The 16934-nt window shown below is 37.5% G+C and overlaps 1 protein-coding gene across 1 annotated transcript; it reads right to left on the bottom strand.

Moving 5' to 3' along the window:
- Window positions 1–1813: 1813 nt before the first annotated feature.
- On the bottom strand, window positions 1814–8737 carry mrpl48 (mitochondrial ribosomal protein L48). The gene is made up of 8 exons (XM_022222348.2): window positions 8562–8737; window positions 7131–7189; window positions 6257–6288; window positions 6067–6152; window positions 5245–5414; window positions 3581–3683; window positions 3403–3492; window positions 1814–2066 (listed from the first exon to the last, which is right to left on the bottom strand). Exons 1-8 carry the CDS (start codon window positions 8580–8582, stop codon window positions 1989–1991), a joined length of 639 nt encoding a protein of 212 aa, XP_022078040.1. The 5' UTR covers window positions 8583–8737; the 3' UTR covers window positions 1814–1988.
- Window positions 8738–16934: the final 8197 nt, after the last annotated feature.

Below are 16934 nucleotides of genomic sequence, written 5' to 3'. Positions count from 1 at the left end.
AGCTGTTGATGGCAAGGAGATTGCGGTGGATGCCAATCGGAGAAACAGCCTCTGGAGACGACGGCAGGTTTCCTTTTACCTTGGCTTCACCATCAGTGGTCCTGTGGCTTTTGACATCCAGACCAAAACCCCAGAAACGGGTAAGATACTCAAACTTAAGAATAATTAAATACAGACATCGCAGAATGATTTAAAGGTCCTCTTTCTCCTACAGTTCAATTGTTTGTCTTTCACTGTGTAGAATTCAGGATGTGCAAATGCAACAAGCAAATACTACAAGCTTGTTTCAAATTCACTGACTAAACTGTAAATTTTCTTTATGTTCATTAAACTTCTGATTTCAAGAGGTGGTCCTACAAGCAGGATTTGGAAGCCAGTCCTGCTCCAATATCAATTTCACACAAACATGATGTGGAAGCTGTGTGCTGAATAACTCCTATTTCCAGTCTTGAATTTAAACTCATGAGAACTTGTTAGACTTTATATATAGATTCACTGCAGCATATCAAATTTCAGCATCTACCATCCATTGGTTTGCTTTTGTTTCTCTCAGGTTCAGCGACTGCCTCAGGCCAGCATTCAGTGGATCAACATGGGACAACTCAGATGAACAATGTGAGCAATCCAGGAGAACCCACACAAGACCAGGTGAGGAACATTCAAGTTTATGAATCCTCAATATCGGAGGTATCTCATTTTTGAGTGTGAGGTATCTAGATATAGGAAGGTATGTCAGTGAAACGGCAAAAATGAACAGTGCTTTGTCCTTGAGGTGAACCAGTTTTTGAGTGTTAATGAGGTCAGTTTCTGTTTCTAGACTGTTGGTGGAATTTTGGATTTGATGTGAAGCATATCCAACCAGAGGTGGTGCTGTAAGTGACAGAGTTAATACTGCTGATGATGGATCTGAGTATGACTACTTCTTTATCTTCAGAAGTCATATATGCATCACATTTAGCACCCAATAATGCAATCATTTGCTGAGCATGTAATAAAATCCAGTAACACCATAACTTGACCAGTTATGCAATGGAACGTCTCAGCTGATATTGCAATAACAATTTACAGTTCTTGTAAAACATTTATAGGCTAAAGTGATTGGATGTTAGCATCAACAAGTCGCAGTATAAACTTTTAACTGGAACAAACATTCATGTGTTTGTCAGAGTCGGGTATCATGTAGAGGTGTTAGGAATGCTTTAATTTAAGTGTTGCTGAAAGTGGTGTTGGATTGTGGTTGTTCTCATAAGGTAGTATTTTGTTGGAAAATTGTGATACAGAAAAATAATAGCAGGCTTTAGCAGACAGATACAAACTTTTAGTTATTCTGAGTTTGTGTCTGTTTTAACTGCAGACTTTAAACTAGTCATTCTCCTCAGTCCAATCCAGTGTATAAACATGTAGCATTCGGGATTACTAGTTTGAGGAAAATACCTCTCAAAATGTTATTGCAGTATCAGTCACAACATTTTAAGCAAACTATGGCATTACTGGGTGCTTTATGGTTTCTCCTGGGTAGAGTCAGGACTTTGATGGACAGTCAGTGTTTTTTTCCTTTACTAGCTGTTGTTACTGCTTGTGACATGTTGCCTCATATGTGGTGTAGTAATCAGCTGTGTTCGGTGCCATGGCCTTTGCTTAGAGAGGTTATGCTTTTCCTTTCCTGAGTTGTGATCTTGAAGTACTGTAGTCCTAGAAAGCCCTACTTTATGCTTGAAACTGAGCTGTTTCTTGTAGTTGAATATGTGGTGGGTGTTGGTTTGTGTGTGCAGGTTTGCATCTCTGAATTTACTATAAAGGAGCAGAAATACGGTTTAGGTTGGGAAACGGGTTGTTTTATTTTCCAAAGGTCACAAAAGAAATGTCAACTACAAATGGATGCAGTTATTTTTCAGGCAATAAATAAATTCAAACTGGTATTTCTTGCTAACGAGGTGGAAAGCCGGTGTCGCGTAGAGTTTTAGAAATGAGTCGCACTTGAAAAGGTCCTATTGGTTGATCTGAGCCATGAGCCCCTCCAGCTCTGGACGTGCCTTAAACCGTGAATGGAAATCAGCCTCAGTGTGCTGAAAGAGATGGAGGACAGACGTGAGTTATGACTGGAATGAAGTGCTTTGTTCTGTTTTTGCTGTAGGGTTACAGATTGTCAGTGTAAACAGAATATGTAACATTAGGGATTTTAACAATCATTCTAATAATGCTTCTTGGTGTTTTTCCCAAGAAATTTCCCCTCTCATGCCAGGTTTCCTCTGTTCTAACTGGTGAGGAGCTTCAGGTATTTACTCTGACTCATGGTGTGAATGATGGTCAAACAAAAGTGACCAGTCTCACATCAGATATGTGTCAGTACAATTAAACTAAATATAACATAAGAAGCATGAACAGAGTCCAGGTATTTGCTGTTTTTTTAACCCTCGTGTCATCCTGTGGGTCAAAATGGACCCGTTTAGAAGTTTGAAAATGTGGGAAAAAAAAATATTTTCACAGTGAAACTTCTGATGTCCACATGTTCAACACTTTCAGGAAATGTTCTGGTAGAAAAAAGAAATGTTTCTTTAAAAATATTCACACACACAAAAAAATAGTGTTTTTTGTGAATGTTAAAGAAAATAGAATTTTCTTGCCAAATTTGGGGGATTTTTTTTTAAGAATTATTGGAATTTTCTTCCTGAAAGTTCTGTAAATTTTCAGAAATTTGGGGATTTTTTGGTGCCCATAAATGAAGACAACAGGAGGGTTAAAACAACTCATCCTTAGAGCTCCCTCTGCTGACCGCTCACTGGTCAGATTTTAGTTCTTAGCTCCTCTTCAAGCTCTCTCTTGCGTTGCCTCTTATTGTTTGCAGTTCCCACATGGCCAGGTTTTTTCAGAGGTACGAATGGGCTCATTTTTGAGTGAGAAGCCAGTGTTTGCATTCTGCTGCTGTAGAACGCTTCCCTCATGTCTGTGCTACAGATTCCTCTGTTTCTATTGTGAGACATCAGAACAAGTATGAAGTAGTGACTGAAACGGAGCAACTACATGTTAAAAAGGCATCAATTGGGAGTAAATTTGTAACTCGCATTGCTAAAAAATTACATTTTATTGCTGCAACAACTAAAAAACTCTCACTAGCTAAGGGGAATGCACCACTAAAATAGACCGTCATGTGAGAAGTTAGTGTGTTAACCGCAGCTAGAAGAGAGAAAGAAGCAAAGAACTGTAAACATGTCAGCAAATAATTTGTTGGTAGACTATAATCTGATTCAACACTGACAAACTTAATTGCACATCTGTCTGCTACTTTAGTGCTACAGACCAAGTATTTATCAATAACAGCACACTTAAACTTGTATTCTGTTGAATCTATGCAGGGATTACAATAACTGTGCTGGTGTGTGACTTGGTATCGGCTGCTCTCACCTCCTTCACAGACAGCTGGACTCCCTCTGGTTGATTCTTCAGCAGAACATCCATGAAGACGGGACACAGTGCAGTGCTGAGCCTGTTCACCTGGAAAAACAACAACAACTCAACTATCAGGACGGAAGCAAAACCTGCAATAAAGGACATTTACAGTAGATAATAAAGGGAGTTTTACCTGGATGACTCTCTCGTGAGTCTTTAAGACGGAATCAATGTACATCTTGGTGCCTTTCTCCTGCATCAGCATGACCTCGGTGGTCTTTGTTGGCAAAGCGTAGCTGTATGGAGAGAGAGAGAGAGAGAGCAGCGATGAAAACATGCTACGATAACAAGGAGAAATGAATTCATTATTGTTTTATTACACAGCTTATCTTTTGACATTTATGCATTTATTGGTGGGGACAAATGGAAAAGCTCTTTTATGTTTCTGTGCATTTTCTGAAAGTAAACATGTAACCAGCAGTTTAATCACTTTGATCCATGTTTGGATACATTTTAAGAGTTTTACTAGATGATGGTTTAGGTGCTGAAATGAAATCATTAAAGTGTGGAAACTGGGGAATATGAAGGGGAAAACCTGAACAAGCTTATGCTCATGCAAATACAGCATTTTAAAATAAACTGTTTCATTTGTAATTAAGAGTAATAAAACAGTAAATGTTACATCTCGTGTCATTAGTAAATTCTCTCATTTCAGCTCATCACAAATGGATCTCTTTAGATGAATTCTGCATACTACATTCTTTCTCATTGTAAACATACATAGTGTTGGTTTAGTCGCTGTATAATCCACCTGTCATACCTGAATCTGAGCTAACACAGATCCTCTCAACAAATAGTTTTTATTTAAAAAAACAAAACCAAAACACTATTCACACATCTCTCTAACACCTCATTTCCTGATCAAATAAAGAATTTTCAAACTAATGCAGCTGAAAGCAGCAGCCCTGCAGTAAATTCTCTCTGTGAAGGTTAGAATGTTCTACTACTGACTGATGTTTCTACTATTTTGTCCAACCAGTACTCCAGACTAGATCTTCATTTTGCTTCCTCTGGTGTTGTCCTTAATTAGTTTATTATTCATGTGCATCAGAATGTTTCACGATGCCTTTTAGTGCTGCAGTGACAAAAGTAACGAGCAAAACGGCTCAGAAAGTGCATGAATGACGGAGCAGCAGGGACTAGAGGTGTTTATTTCTGACTGGTCAATAGGGCTCAACCATTTACTGGATCTTCTATTCAGATTTTTTTGGAATTACTGTAATTTTTTGCAAAGAAAATTACAAATGTGCTACTTTGGCTGTGGTGGTTGAACGATGTCCTCCTCATCTTACTGCTCACAAATGGGGCGTGAAAACCAAACAAGTTGTCATTTAATTGACACCAACTGCAAATATTGGTAATTAATCTTTGTTTACTGTTAATTGGTGTCGACCCCCACAGGTCTACACTGAATTTATAATTCCTGGGGACTACTGGCTCAAACGTGCTCACCAACATGTACCAGCCCCAATAAAGCACATTAAGGGACAATGAAACATCCCAAACAAACTTTTTAACTCCCTATCGTCTCCAATGAGGCCAAAATGACTCGGATCTGAACAAATGTCACGAACATACGCAGAACTAAGCTTGTACTGAAACCATCATGAAGCTAAATTTACACCGATGACGACAAGCTAAATAACAAACGCTCCAAATGTGATGCAGTTCATCAGCACGGCAAACAGCAGCCTCTTAAACTGTCAGAAAGTTGAACAGTATCTCCATGAAGGGAGTGTTTGGACTGCAGTAGTTTCATCTCTGTGAACCCGATAGAAGCTCACATCCTGTCCTCACCTTTCTGCCACTTTGATGCCGAGCTGGTTGCAGAGGTTGTGGATGTACTGGGTGTAGTGCTCCACCAGCGTCATGTCGTAGCCCGACAGTTTCACATTCAGAGAGCCGTATGCCGTGTTGGTGGCAGGGAGGATGGGCTTCATCTGCGGTTTGTCTCTCTTTTTCTTTGGCTGGAACAGAACACACAAACAGTCAGGTCAGTTATTAAAGCCTTTTGTCCAGATGACACATCCTGGAAGGCCTGACAGCCGCAAGTCATCAGTTTTTTGGGCTCAACCCCGTCCAATCTGCCTGAAATCTTAACAGCACAAAATATAGTGACTTGTGAAATTTGAATTTGATGTATCCAATATTTACAAAACAAATCATTTTTAAAAAGTGACCCACTTGAGACAGGTTTGGTTTTTTGACAGTCTGCAGCAGGACCTCTAGTTGTGCTACAACAGGATCAAACTAATCCAGTCCTTGGAGATCAACCAGTCTGCAGTGACCACTTTTACCCAAAGACTACTGCACATCAGAGACAAGAAAAAAACCTGCACTGAAGAAAAACATTTCCACAAAAACAGAGCAGCTGCTGCAGAGTGGAGCAGAAACGCTCTCAGTAATGCAGTGAATGTACAAAGAACTTGTTTACATTGCAGCCATTTCAAGGTCGTCTGTCAGAGCGTTCTCACTAAATACTGAACCAATTCAAGCCGTTTTTGTTCCTGTTAATGATTTACAACCATGAAAATAGGGCCCGCATTTATAAACGCACAAGTTATCCCATAAGAGGCAGGATTTGCTGCATTTATGATACTTCTAGTGTGAGACTTTTACCGCTTGTTTAATTATAAGATGCCTCCATCTTCCGATCCCGTGGGTCGGCATGCTTCTGTACTGTCGCTCATTTGCAGAAGCCGTGCCTGAAGGGAAAAGTAAAGCATTCAAAGACGTAATCTGGAGCAGAGCGCCATCATTTATGTACAGGACCAGTGTTTTATAGTCATACAAGTCTTTCAATACTTACACCAAACAGGATGCCGGATGGACGGCGTGGAACTTTAAACATAAAAAGAAAGAAGAAGAATTAGTCAGCTGTTTGGAAAAATAAAGAATCTGCAACCAACTGAACAGAAGATCAGTTTAAATGTTCCTCTACATGCAGAGCTGCATCTTATAGGATGGTACGATCAGAGGATCTTTGGATCTTTTGCACTCATAGTAATGTAACCGTTGTACCCGAGAATGCAGCAGCACTGCGGGGTAAGTTTGGAGCTAAATATATTTTGTAGACAACCTGCTAAACTTCTTGCTAATGTGGGGAAAGTGCTTTTGTGTCGAGGGGTATTTTACATGACCTCACTTTAGTTTTACGACCACATGAGGTAGTGTAGATGATCTGGCTCGTTTCCAATCTTTCAGAAAACACTTTGATCGTCTTGCTATGCTTCATTGTTGTTGCTTCCAAATCCCAGCAGTTACAAATGTTGTCACTGCATACAGAGGATAGAAAAAGTGCACACACCCCATTTTGTTAAAAAAAGAAAAGAAAAAAAGGAATTTAAACCATTAAACTTTTCCACTTTTATTGTGAAATTGCAACCTATAAATGAAAGGGGAAAACAATTGTATAATAACTTGGTTACGTTGCAAAATGTTGCCATTCTTCCTTGCAAACACATTCTAACTAATGTCAGATTGACTAGATATCTGGGTACAGATTTAGATCTGAACTTTTATCACCTTGAACTTGTAGATCACAGTTTTAACGTGATCATCTTTGTTTCATTATTGCACAGCACAAAAACCTGCCATTTGAACCGGGTGTGTGGACTTATTTTATCCACCGTTCACTGAACCATTCTACCACAGAGGAATTAAAAGCTTCTGCAAAGGCTCACCTGCATGATGTAAATGCTTGATTTAACACCAGCGCCTGTTGTGTGACACACACCTGCAACTGGACAAGACAGAACAACATGAGCAGCCGCTTTCTTAATCAATATAAGTCTAAAAATGTTGCCCGTTGTGAACACAGTCCAGCTAATCTGTCCACCAACTGTTAGTCACACTACTATTACGTAGCTTTAATACAGTATCTGAAGTATACAGTGATTAAAAACGGGCTGTAATCATCTTTTTCATGGCACATTGCAATTGCGTTCTTTCCAAACAGAATGACAATAAATGTGTTTACAAGCACACAAGTTCTGAGTGTTTTTTTAAGTATTCCTGTTGGATTTTGCACAAGAAATGATCATGATTTGAAAAACCTGTAGATGCTACCTAGAGTACTCTGACAGAAATCACAATGCAGTGGCGTGTTATTTCATTATCCTGGCTGACAAAGAAGGTTCATCTGTGCCTGAACTTCAGAGGAAATTGATTACTTTTGCTCAATTCCCCTCAAAAAGCAATCTGCTTTTAAAGTTAAACCTCCTCAAGTGCATGTATAAAAATAATAGTGGATTACAATTTAAGGTGGAGTTAAAACGTTTTAGAACATCAAAGTTTAGAGTAAAATGTATTTGGAGGTTTATGGAGAGGTTTTTAACACGTGATAATTTAACGTTAAACCATAAATTAATCTGGTTAAAAATGCCGTTTTTTTGGTGCAACCCAGCATGAGTAACATTTTACAGGCAGGTGTACATCCAAAAGGCAGAAATTTCCATTTTCCAGGCTAAAATGTCATCAGTTAGTTGCTTTGTGCTTTCTATTTATCTTGAAATGTGTTTAGAACTCAGATCCTACTGCTTATCTCCACTAATATCCGCGTACATCAAAACAATCCTGCTCAAGCTGATTCTGTCTCTCAGATGACTCATATTTAGGAAAAAAATGCTTTAAATTTACTAAAAAACACAATCACAAGAGGGATGTGAGTAAGAGAAAAGACCTTGTATTGTGTCAAAATATACACTATATTCCCAATAGTCGCTCACCCATCCAAATAATTAGAATCAGGTGTTCCAATCACGTCCATGGCCACAGGTGTATAAAATCAAGCACCTGGGCATGCAGACTGCTTTTACAAACATTAGTGAAAGAATGGGTCCTTCTCAGGAGCTCAGTGAATTCATCCTATCACAGTAAAAACTGTGATAGGTTGCCGGGAGAACGATACTTGTGCCAAGTGTAAAGTTTGGTGGAGGAAGGATTATGCTGTGGGCTTGTTTTTCAGGAGCTGGGCTTGGCCCCTTAGTTCCAGTGAAAGGAACTCTGAACACAATCACAGCTGGACGATGTGACCTCTGTGAAGTTAGCTAACAGTTAGCCGAACAAAAGAAGTAAGCTAACAGTTAGCCGAGGGAAAACTAAAGCTTCGTTACCTTCCGGAGGACCGGGTTCATAACTCAGCCGCTCTCTGTCCGCGTTCACCGAAAAACACACACCGTGGAGGTCGACAGGAGATTCAGTGACTAAAAAGCATGTAAAACGCGTGAACAAACTCCGTCTGTTGACCCCGGAAGAGCTCTCAGGAAACCGGTCCGTCACCTTTAGTTTCCGTCCGCTAAACACTATAACAGGCGTTCCGGGTCAAAGCTTAATGTTAAAGCAATATCAGTTGTTATTTTTATACATATACAACTGCTTTTTTCAACAAACAATTATGTCACTGCAAGAAAAAAACAATTTGTTGGCAGTTTATAGTGTAACCAGGCCCAGTATTTAGGACAATAATAGGTGATATTATAAGTAATCCTTTTAATGTTGAGGCTGTATGTGTTTCATATGTCTAATATTCTGATTTAGAATATCATTAACATGAAGCATTCTCTAAATAAAATAAAGATATCATCTTTTGTAGTTACACTATGAGGTATTACCTTACAATATAACCCTCAATAATTAAACAAAGTCATTTTAATTTGTTACTAACATTTCAGTCACAATATAGGGGCTGCAGTCACTATTTGGCAAGTGGAAAACTGCATTATGAGTTAAACTGGTCCAACAATATGGAATCACAGGAGTGCCATAATAAAAGATAAATCATTTTTTAAATGAAATAAATATGTCAATATAAAGAGGAATAAATAAATAATCTGGTAAAACATGAAAATAAATGTGTAAATATAAAGAGCAGTAAACTGAAAAAACTAAACAGTACATTAAAAAATATGGAAATATAATGGTAAATTTTGTCTTTGCTTTTCCATTGTCCCTTTGCTTTTTCCATTTTTTTTCAGGTATTGACTACTCACCCTGGTCATAAAGCCCCAACCAAAGCCATTTGAGTGACAGCTCAGTCCATCCAGTAAAAGCAAAGGCAAAATGAACAAAGCAATAACTAAAGGAAAGATAAAAAGAAAAAACAAAAGGAAAATGGAAAAGGGTCTATGTATTTTTCTGGCAATTGGATTTTCCGTTCTGAATTTTTCATTTAAAAATGCAAAAATTAAAATATATTAGAAATACAAGGCGTTTTTCCTTTTCATGATCAAAAAGGGATATATGAAATTTTAAAAATGCTTGATGGTCATTTTATACTTATAATAACAAAAAAAGCAAAATCAGGAAGAGACAGAAACGAAAAATTTTCATTTTCTGAGACCGGAAGTGGTCATTAGCAAGTGTGGAGCCAAACAGAGTACGGTGCATAGACTGTGTATAATTTTTTTTCGTTAGTTTTCATGTTCAAAATGAGAGATCAGGTGGCCGATCTTAAAATAATCAATATTGATTTTTTTTTATAGAACGTTAAAATTTTGCGAGATCAGGGGGCGGAACTGCTTGATTGACAGTCCGGTCTGGAATGATTTACAGGCATAGACTCCTCGTTTGGATTAACTCTGATATGATCACTGTTGGTTTATTTATCGGTGAGGCAGCAGAATATTTTCCACAGACAGTTTTTCTGCCTGTTGGCTTGTTTTAACCAGTTTTCTACCTTCAGCTGATTCTACCAGCAGACACTGAAAGGACTCTGATTGGTCGCTAAGTGTTTATTTTCATAACGGTGCCGCTTTTAATGCACTTTATATGCAACTGTAGTGTCAGATATAATGTGTGCCAGATGTTGGTGGAGTTTATTTCAGTGTGTGTTGACCAGAGAAGAAAGTTAGCATCCAGTAAATATTAGTTTTAATGTTAGCGATGCTAACCGAGCTAGCTGCTCAGTCGTAGCCTGATTAAAGCCAACGTAGCATAAGCTAATGATGTTCGCATTGTGTTTCATGGAAACAGCTGAAGGGTGTTGTGTTAGTGTAATGTGGTATATTTAGTTAATAAAACTGTCAGTGAAGACGCTGGTTCACATTAATGTAATGTTTTTAGAAAACCTAAATGTGATTAAAACAGTAAGGCTAAGGTTCTGTGTTGTCAGTCGTCCTAAATATCTGCTGAGTCTCTGAAGTTAAACTGGAGAAAACAATAAATCTACTCTGTAGTCGTTAACATTGTTTAATGACTGATTCACATGCTCTTTTCCTGCAGTGTAGATTGGAAAAATAACCTCCCAGAATGTGTCCAAAGTAATGATGAACGCTACAGCTATTATATTTAAATTGCAGCACAGATAAGCTGGATAATAAAATCCTCTCCTTTAAAGCTAAAGTGACTGCAGGCCTTTCTGTCTTTCAGTGCTTGGAAAATAAATATGACAGAGGAAATCTTTCCAGAGATACTTTAAAATTAACCTCTGCTGTTGATGCTGATGCTGTGACATCTGTCTTCATCTCAGGTGTCTCATGTTCACTGTGAGGATCTTCTGAGTGAAGCCAACAGAAGGAAAACCTCATCTGGTTGTGAAGAAGGAGACTGAACGACATCCTCAGTGAACCACTTCCTGTTTAACTTTCACTTACAGAGGACAGACCAACTGTTTCAGCAGTTTATTATTCTCTGTTCAGCAGACAGGTGCTCTGCTTTGGAGTGTGAAGATGTCGTCGGTAATGTGGAGAGTGAAGTTTCCGTTTCACCCACAGCATGCTTTAGGACACCCAGGTAGGACTTGATGTTTGAAATACTGACCGACAGCTCAGATTTAACTGTCTGTAGTTCCGTTTTGATGGATGTTAAGTTTTCACTCAAAGCCACCAGGAGCTGAGTCTTTAAAATAACCGCCGTCTCATTACAGAGTGAAAGTAGCAGTTCCTCCTTAACCCTTTGATGCACAACATGGATCAGAAGTAACCCATATTCAATGGAGAGTTGGTATCTCTTGACCCATGTTGTGCATCAAAGGGTTAAGGTCAGAGATTGCAGCATCTGAGGGCCTCTTCAAAAGAACACGTAGTTGATGAAGATGTTCTGGAGCAGGACCAGAAAGACCACGACCGAGCAGCCTGGAGATCTTAGGCAGCGTCTCTGTCAGGTGGGTGTCAGTGGTATTCACGGTCAGGTCTGTGGTAATCCTGTCAAAAAACAAAACAGAAAAAAATCTAGATTATAAATCAACATGTAACCAAAGCACTCTGTGTATAACATCATAGTATAGGATGGAGTTCAGAAAATGTCAAAGTATAGTATACTTTTCCAGAATAAGATAGTATGAACTGTATTTCATAGTATAGCATGTCAGCAAGAAAAACCCCATAGATTATTATGTGATTCAAAAAGCGCAAAAATAATAGGATGTTGCCTAAAATTTTCATGTATGATATGTGGTTCAAAAAATGTCAGTACAGTATATTGTCAAAATAGTATGTCATTTAAGAAAACATCAGAGTCTAATATGTCATCTAAAAAATGCCATAGATTATTAGTTCATTGCACACGTAAAAGCATAGTAATTTTTAATACGGTTCAAATTCTTATATGTTGCTAAAAACAACCAAAAAAAACTAAACCAAAAAAAATGTCATAGTAACATGTCAATTAAAAAAGCCTATAGTATAGCAGGTCACTCTAAATACATCAGAGTTTAGCCTTTAGTCCACAAAATGTTGTTTTGTCCCGGATGTCTGAAGTCGGTGAGGTGCAACACAAAAGCAGGACAAACGCTGGTTTCCAGAGGGTTAGACGAGTATTTATTTGAAAGAGTAAGTTTACAAAAACACAACATGTGAGGAGGTTAAAATCAAATGAATCAACAGAACTAAAAGTTAACTTCATGTGGACATTGATGGACATTCCAACCAGGAAAAAAGTAAAAGATCATCAATGTGAAAAAAACAGCTCTGACTGTTCACCTCTTAAAACCCAAAACTACACCACAGTAGCACCCTAAACTATAACTACCAATGGGTTCCCCGTTTCCTTTCTGAACAATTCAAAGGTCCCTCTCTATCTCCCCACACATCCACCAACCACTGGAACACATCTCCAAAGTTCTGCTGAAGCTCAGCTTCCCCTCAGAAGAAGTAAGCCTTTTAAGAGGCAGCTGACATCGTGATTGGACTGTACTTTGGTCTGATCCAATCCAGCTTCAGCTCCAGAGACAGCAGGCGGGACGAGTCAACGGAGGCCGGGTGGACGAAGGCATGCAGCTGAGTACAATCCAGAAAACACCAGAGGAGGAATGCAGCGGCCCAGGGCCAGAACAAACAGACTAGCATAGTATGTCTCTGAGAAAACATCATAGTATAGCCTTTGGTTAAAAAACCGCCATCATATACATCGTATATTGTACAAATAAGTCAAAGGAAAGAGATATACATTGTAGGCTGACTGATTTACTGATTATCAGTATTAATTTACTGATTTACGGTAATAAATAAATTTATAAATGGCGCTACTTTGGCTCTGAACCTTTATCTACCTGTAGTCACTCCGTCTTCTGGAGTGATTTGATTGATTATATGTCACGAATAAAACTCCTTTAACTTAACATCTGGAAACAAAACAAAAACGTATCAACAAAGTTTTCTGTTAGAGTTTGTGTTCTTCTAAGTTTAACTCCAAGATTTTAAATACTTTCATTTACTGCAAATGAATATGTACTCCAAATGGCTCACTAATAATCATTATCAGTCTTAAAAACCCACAAAACAACCCTCTATACTCGACCACACTTAGTACAGTCCGGTTCCCCCTTCTATAAATCTGCTTGGAATCTTCCACTTCCTGTTTGTCAAAGTGGCCTTCCACCTGGACAGGTTTTGTTGGAGCTCATGCAACAAACATTTTGGGTAACTGCGCTTAAATATGGATGGATGACACTGAATTAGAGTCTGTTTTAATGAGACTGAGTTAAGATGTGTAGCTCTGTCATTAAATAGGAAATTATTTCTCAGAATTCACAGAGAAAAGTCTGAAATGTTTGCTAGGTTAGCGTCCCACATGTTCTTTGGCTCAGCTAAAGCTAACTCTCTCCAACTTCTGGATCTCTTGAGTTGCTTGTTGTTAAAATATCTTGCTAGAGGTGCTGAAGCTCAGAAAGTCTGAGATGTTTGTTCCAAATAAGCTCATTCTCAAGTCTTATCTGAACTGTCCTTTTATTTGAACTTTCCCTAAACTTAGGAGTTAATGACAGAGCAGCACATCCAGACTCAGTCTCATTTATGTAGAGATTAAACTTCAGTGTCATTCATTGACGTTAAAGTGCAGTTTTTCACGTTTGTTGCACATGCTCCCGACCAAACCAGTCCAGATGGAAGACAATGTGAAGAGAAGCTCCAGAGGATGAATATCAAACATTTACGTTGAAAATAAATGTCCTTTAATTAGACATTGTCATGCAAAAGTTGGATTTCCCTTTAATGATGTTCAAATCTTTGAGTGTTTTGTTGATGTTGGTTTCTAAATGTTTTCCGACACTCGGCCCCAAAGATTAAAACCTTCTACGGCTCGCAAGCTGCAACAATTCACACATTATCAACTATCTTTCTGACTAAACTAAGATAAAAATGTGAAAAACTGCCTGATTCCTGCATCATGAATGTAAATGTTTTTGGTTTTTATGACGGTAAACTGAATATATGAAGAGTTCATTTGCAAAAACGGATAACTCTGTTTCGATAAATTTTCAGAAAACCTTTTTTTATTGTTTACTTGAGATAATATCAATCAAATTGAAGTTGAGTAGATTTGACTCGGTAGAAAAATACATGACAAAATTGAGAAAAAATAAATTATTAGTGTTATTATTACCTTATGTAAATAATAAAAAAAATGAGTTTTCTGAAAATTTGTAAAACGGAATTACCTGTTTTTGCAAATGAACTCTTCATATTTGGGTTTGACATTTTATAAACCAAAACAAGAAATGAATTACTGGAGAAAACAACAGATTAACGAATAAAAAAAATGTGTTTTCCAACGTATATGGCTGAATTCCTCCAACATTACAAGATACGTACAATTTAAATTAAATTTTATTAATACAACGCCAATTATAGGTCAAATTGTCTCAAGACGCTTTATTTTTATATTTTTTTTGTCATATTTAAAAATATGACAAAGTAGGACATTTAAACCTCTTAATCCAATTTTTATTTGGTTTTTAAGAGACTAATCGACAACTAAAATAACTTTCTCCACTAAAACTAGTAAACATGAGATCAAATAGAAGAAACAATTTTAAATCCTGCAGTCCCACGACGATAAGAATAAAGTTTGTCAACAAAAACTAAATCTGCTGGTGGATTCCATTAAAGTCCTAAAAAATGATAATAAAGTGTGATACTAAAGGTTTATGGTGCTAAAAATCTCAAAGTAAAGATATCAAGTTGAACATCTGGATGGAGGCTGACAAAAGTTGACCTCCCTTCATTTCTCTGGAGCCGACTCCATGGATTTTATGGATGCTGGTTAAAGACCTGCTCTTCTAGTCATCTTCCTTCTAGTCGCTGTTAAAAGTCACTCCATCCTCGCCGACTTCAACACCTCTTCATGACAAATTCTTCTGCCTTCGACCTCGTCAAAACTCAAGAAACTCAGGAAACCCATTGAGACTCGGATTTTCGAAAAACTCGACGGGCGGGGAAGGTGTGGTGGGGAGTAGAGGGGGGCGGTGGGGGAAGGTGGGGGGTAGAGGGGGGAGGCCGCCACCCACCTCCCCTCCCACTCTCCGCCCTGACTCCACCCTGACCCAGCCTTAACTCCACCCATGTGGTCACTTGGAAACTACGATGTCAAAGGGGCGACGAATTTATATTTTTTTATCTGATCTGCAGCTCAGTAAGTTAAGAATTTGCCTATGGAGCTGCAGGTTGCTGGTTCAAGACCAGACCCTTCTTAAATTTTCTGAAAAACTTAGAGAAGACAAAGAAAGAAAACTGCCAGCAGTCAGTCTTGATCCTACTACCTTCCACTTGGTAGTCTCTCTTCTTACCCCCTGAGCTACTTGCTCAGATACTAATTCTTCTTTTTTTTGCGCATTTATCATCGATTTTCTGTCGTTTTCGAGTTTTTTTTTAAACTCGAGTCTCGTCTCAACCGTTTTTCTCAGGGGGTTGGACTTCAGCCTTTGTGCTGGAGGTTGAACCCTCAAATCCAAGACTTTCCAAAGCCTCCAGACCTCCTAAGTCCTCAGGACCTGAGCTTTCACACAGTCTGAGGGCTGAAATTTTCTAAGTCCCACAGTATATCTCTGTTAGTTTGAACTTTGAGACAGTCCAAGCACTGAAATTTAAGAAGTTCCTGAGTAGATGGCTGTTAGTTTGAACTTTGAGACAGTCTGAGGGCTGAAGGTTTAGAAGTTTCTCAGTACTTTCTGTTAGTTTGAACTTTCTGGTTAACGGAAGCCTTAAAACTTATGACCATGAGTCTTGATTTCACATTTAGACCATCGATCAGAGTTCTTCTCAGACCTTCACCTTTGGGTTCTTTAGAAATCCTTAACAAACTTTGATTCTCTTCACTGAACAGTAAAGTTTGTGGAGATCAGAAGGTAACATTAGTTTGATCGATGCCTTCAACTACTAGTAGACTTTATCTGGAAAGCAGTTTTCTGAAATGAGCTCTTAGTAAATCTGTCCACAATCAAACCAACAACATAAAAAGAGGAAATGTTTGAAGAAACAACTTGATGTTTTCATTCCAGACTAGAAAACGCTTTAAGACCTTTATCTGTTTTTGCTCTTCTTGATCGTTTTATTGTCTCTCTTGTTTAATTTGATCTTCTAAAGTCTAACTGGTGTCTTTTCAAATGTTTTGTCTTTAGTTTGATTCTTCTCAAATGTTTAGTTTTGCTCTTTTCTCACCTTTTCTTCTTTTCTAATGTCTGATTTGATTTTCAAATGGTCTGTCTTTTTAATGTTTGTTTTTTCAAATGTTTTATCAGCTCATTTTTAAAAACTTCCTTTTCTTTCCCGATGTTTATTTTTTAGATTAAATCTTTAAGGTTTTTCTTTTGAAATGTTTTACTACCTTTTAATGTTTAATTTTATTTTTAAATGCTTAATTTTATTTTTTAATTCCTATTTAAGGTTTATTAAATTTTTAAGATTAAATTTTTTAAAGGTTTACTACTCTAGTTAAATGTTTTGTACTTTTTTAATGTTTAATATTTTTCTTGTTTAATTGTATTTTTAAATGTTTAATTATCTATATTTCATCTTCAATATTTAATATTTTTGTTTGAAATGTTTAATTTCATAATCACATGTTTTGTATCTTCAGTTTAATTATTTAAATATGTTTTCTGTTTAATGTAATTTAATTGTATTTAATGTTTAATTTTCTTAGTAAAAGTTATATTGTATTAAATGTTTTTTCCTTTGCTTTAAAAAAAAAAATCTAGTTTATTTCTTTAATGTTCTGTCAAGATTTTAACTCCAACCTTAAAATTGAAACAAACTCTTAAATCACAATGAAAA

Source organism: Acanthochromis polyacanthus, chromosome 23 (genome assembly GCF_021347895.1).
Source record: "Acanthochromis polyacanthus isolate Apoly-LR-REF ecotype Palm Island chromosome 23, KAUST_Apoly_ChrSc, whole genome shotgun sequence".
Lineage (NCBI taxonomy): Eukaryota > Metazoa > Chordata > Actinopteri > Pomacentridae > Acanthochromis > Acanthochromis polyacanthus.
Note: the sequence above shows the minus strand (reverse complement) of the source record. Positions and strands in the feature narration are given on the sequence as shown.

Excerpts from the sequence above, each read along its gene's own strand:
- mrpl48 (XM_022222348.2), bottom strand. The coding sequence starts at position 8,582 with ATGAACCCGGTCCTCCGGAAG. Across the intron at positions 6,153-6,256 it reads CATCCGGCATCCTGTTTGGT|GCACGGCTTCTGCAAATGAG; the intron begins GTAAGTATTGAA and ends TTTTCCCTTCAG. Across the intron at positions 2,067-3,402 it reads TCCAGCTGTCTGTGAAGGAG|CACACTGAGGCTGATTTCCA; the intron begins GTGAGAGCAGCC and ends CATCTCTTTCAG.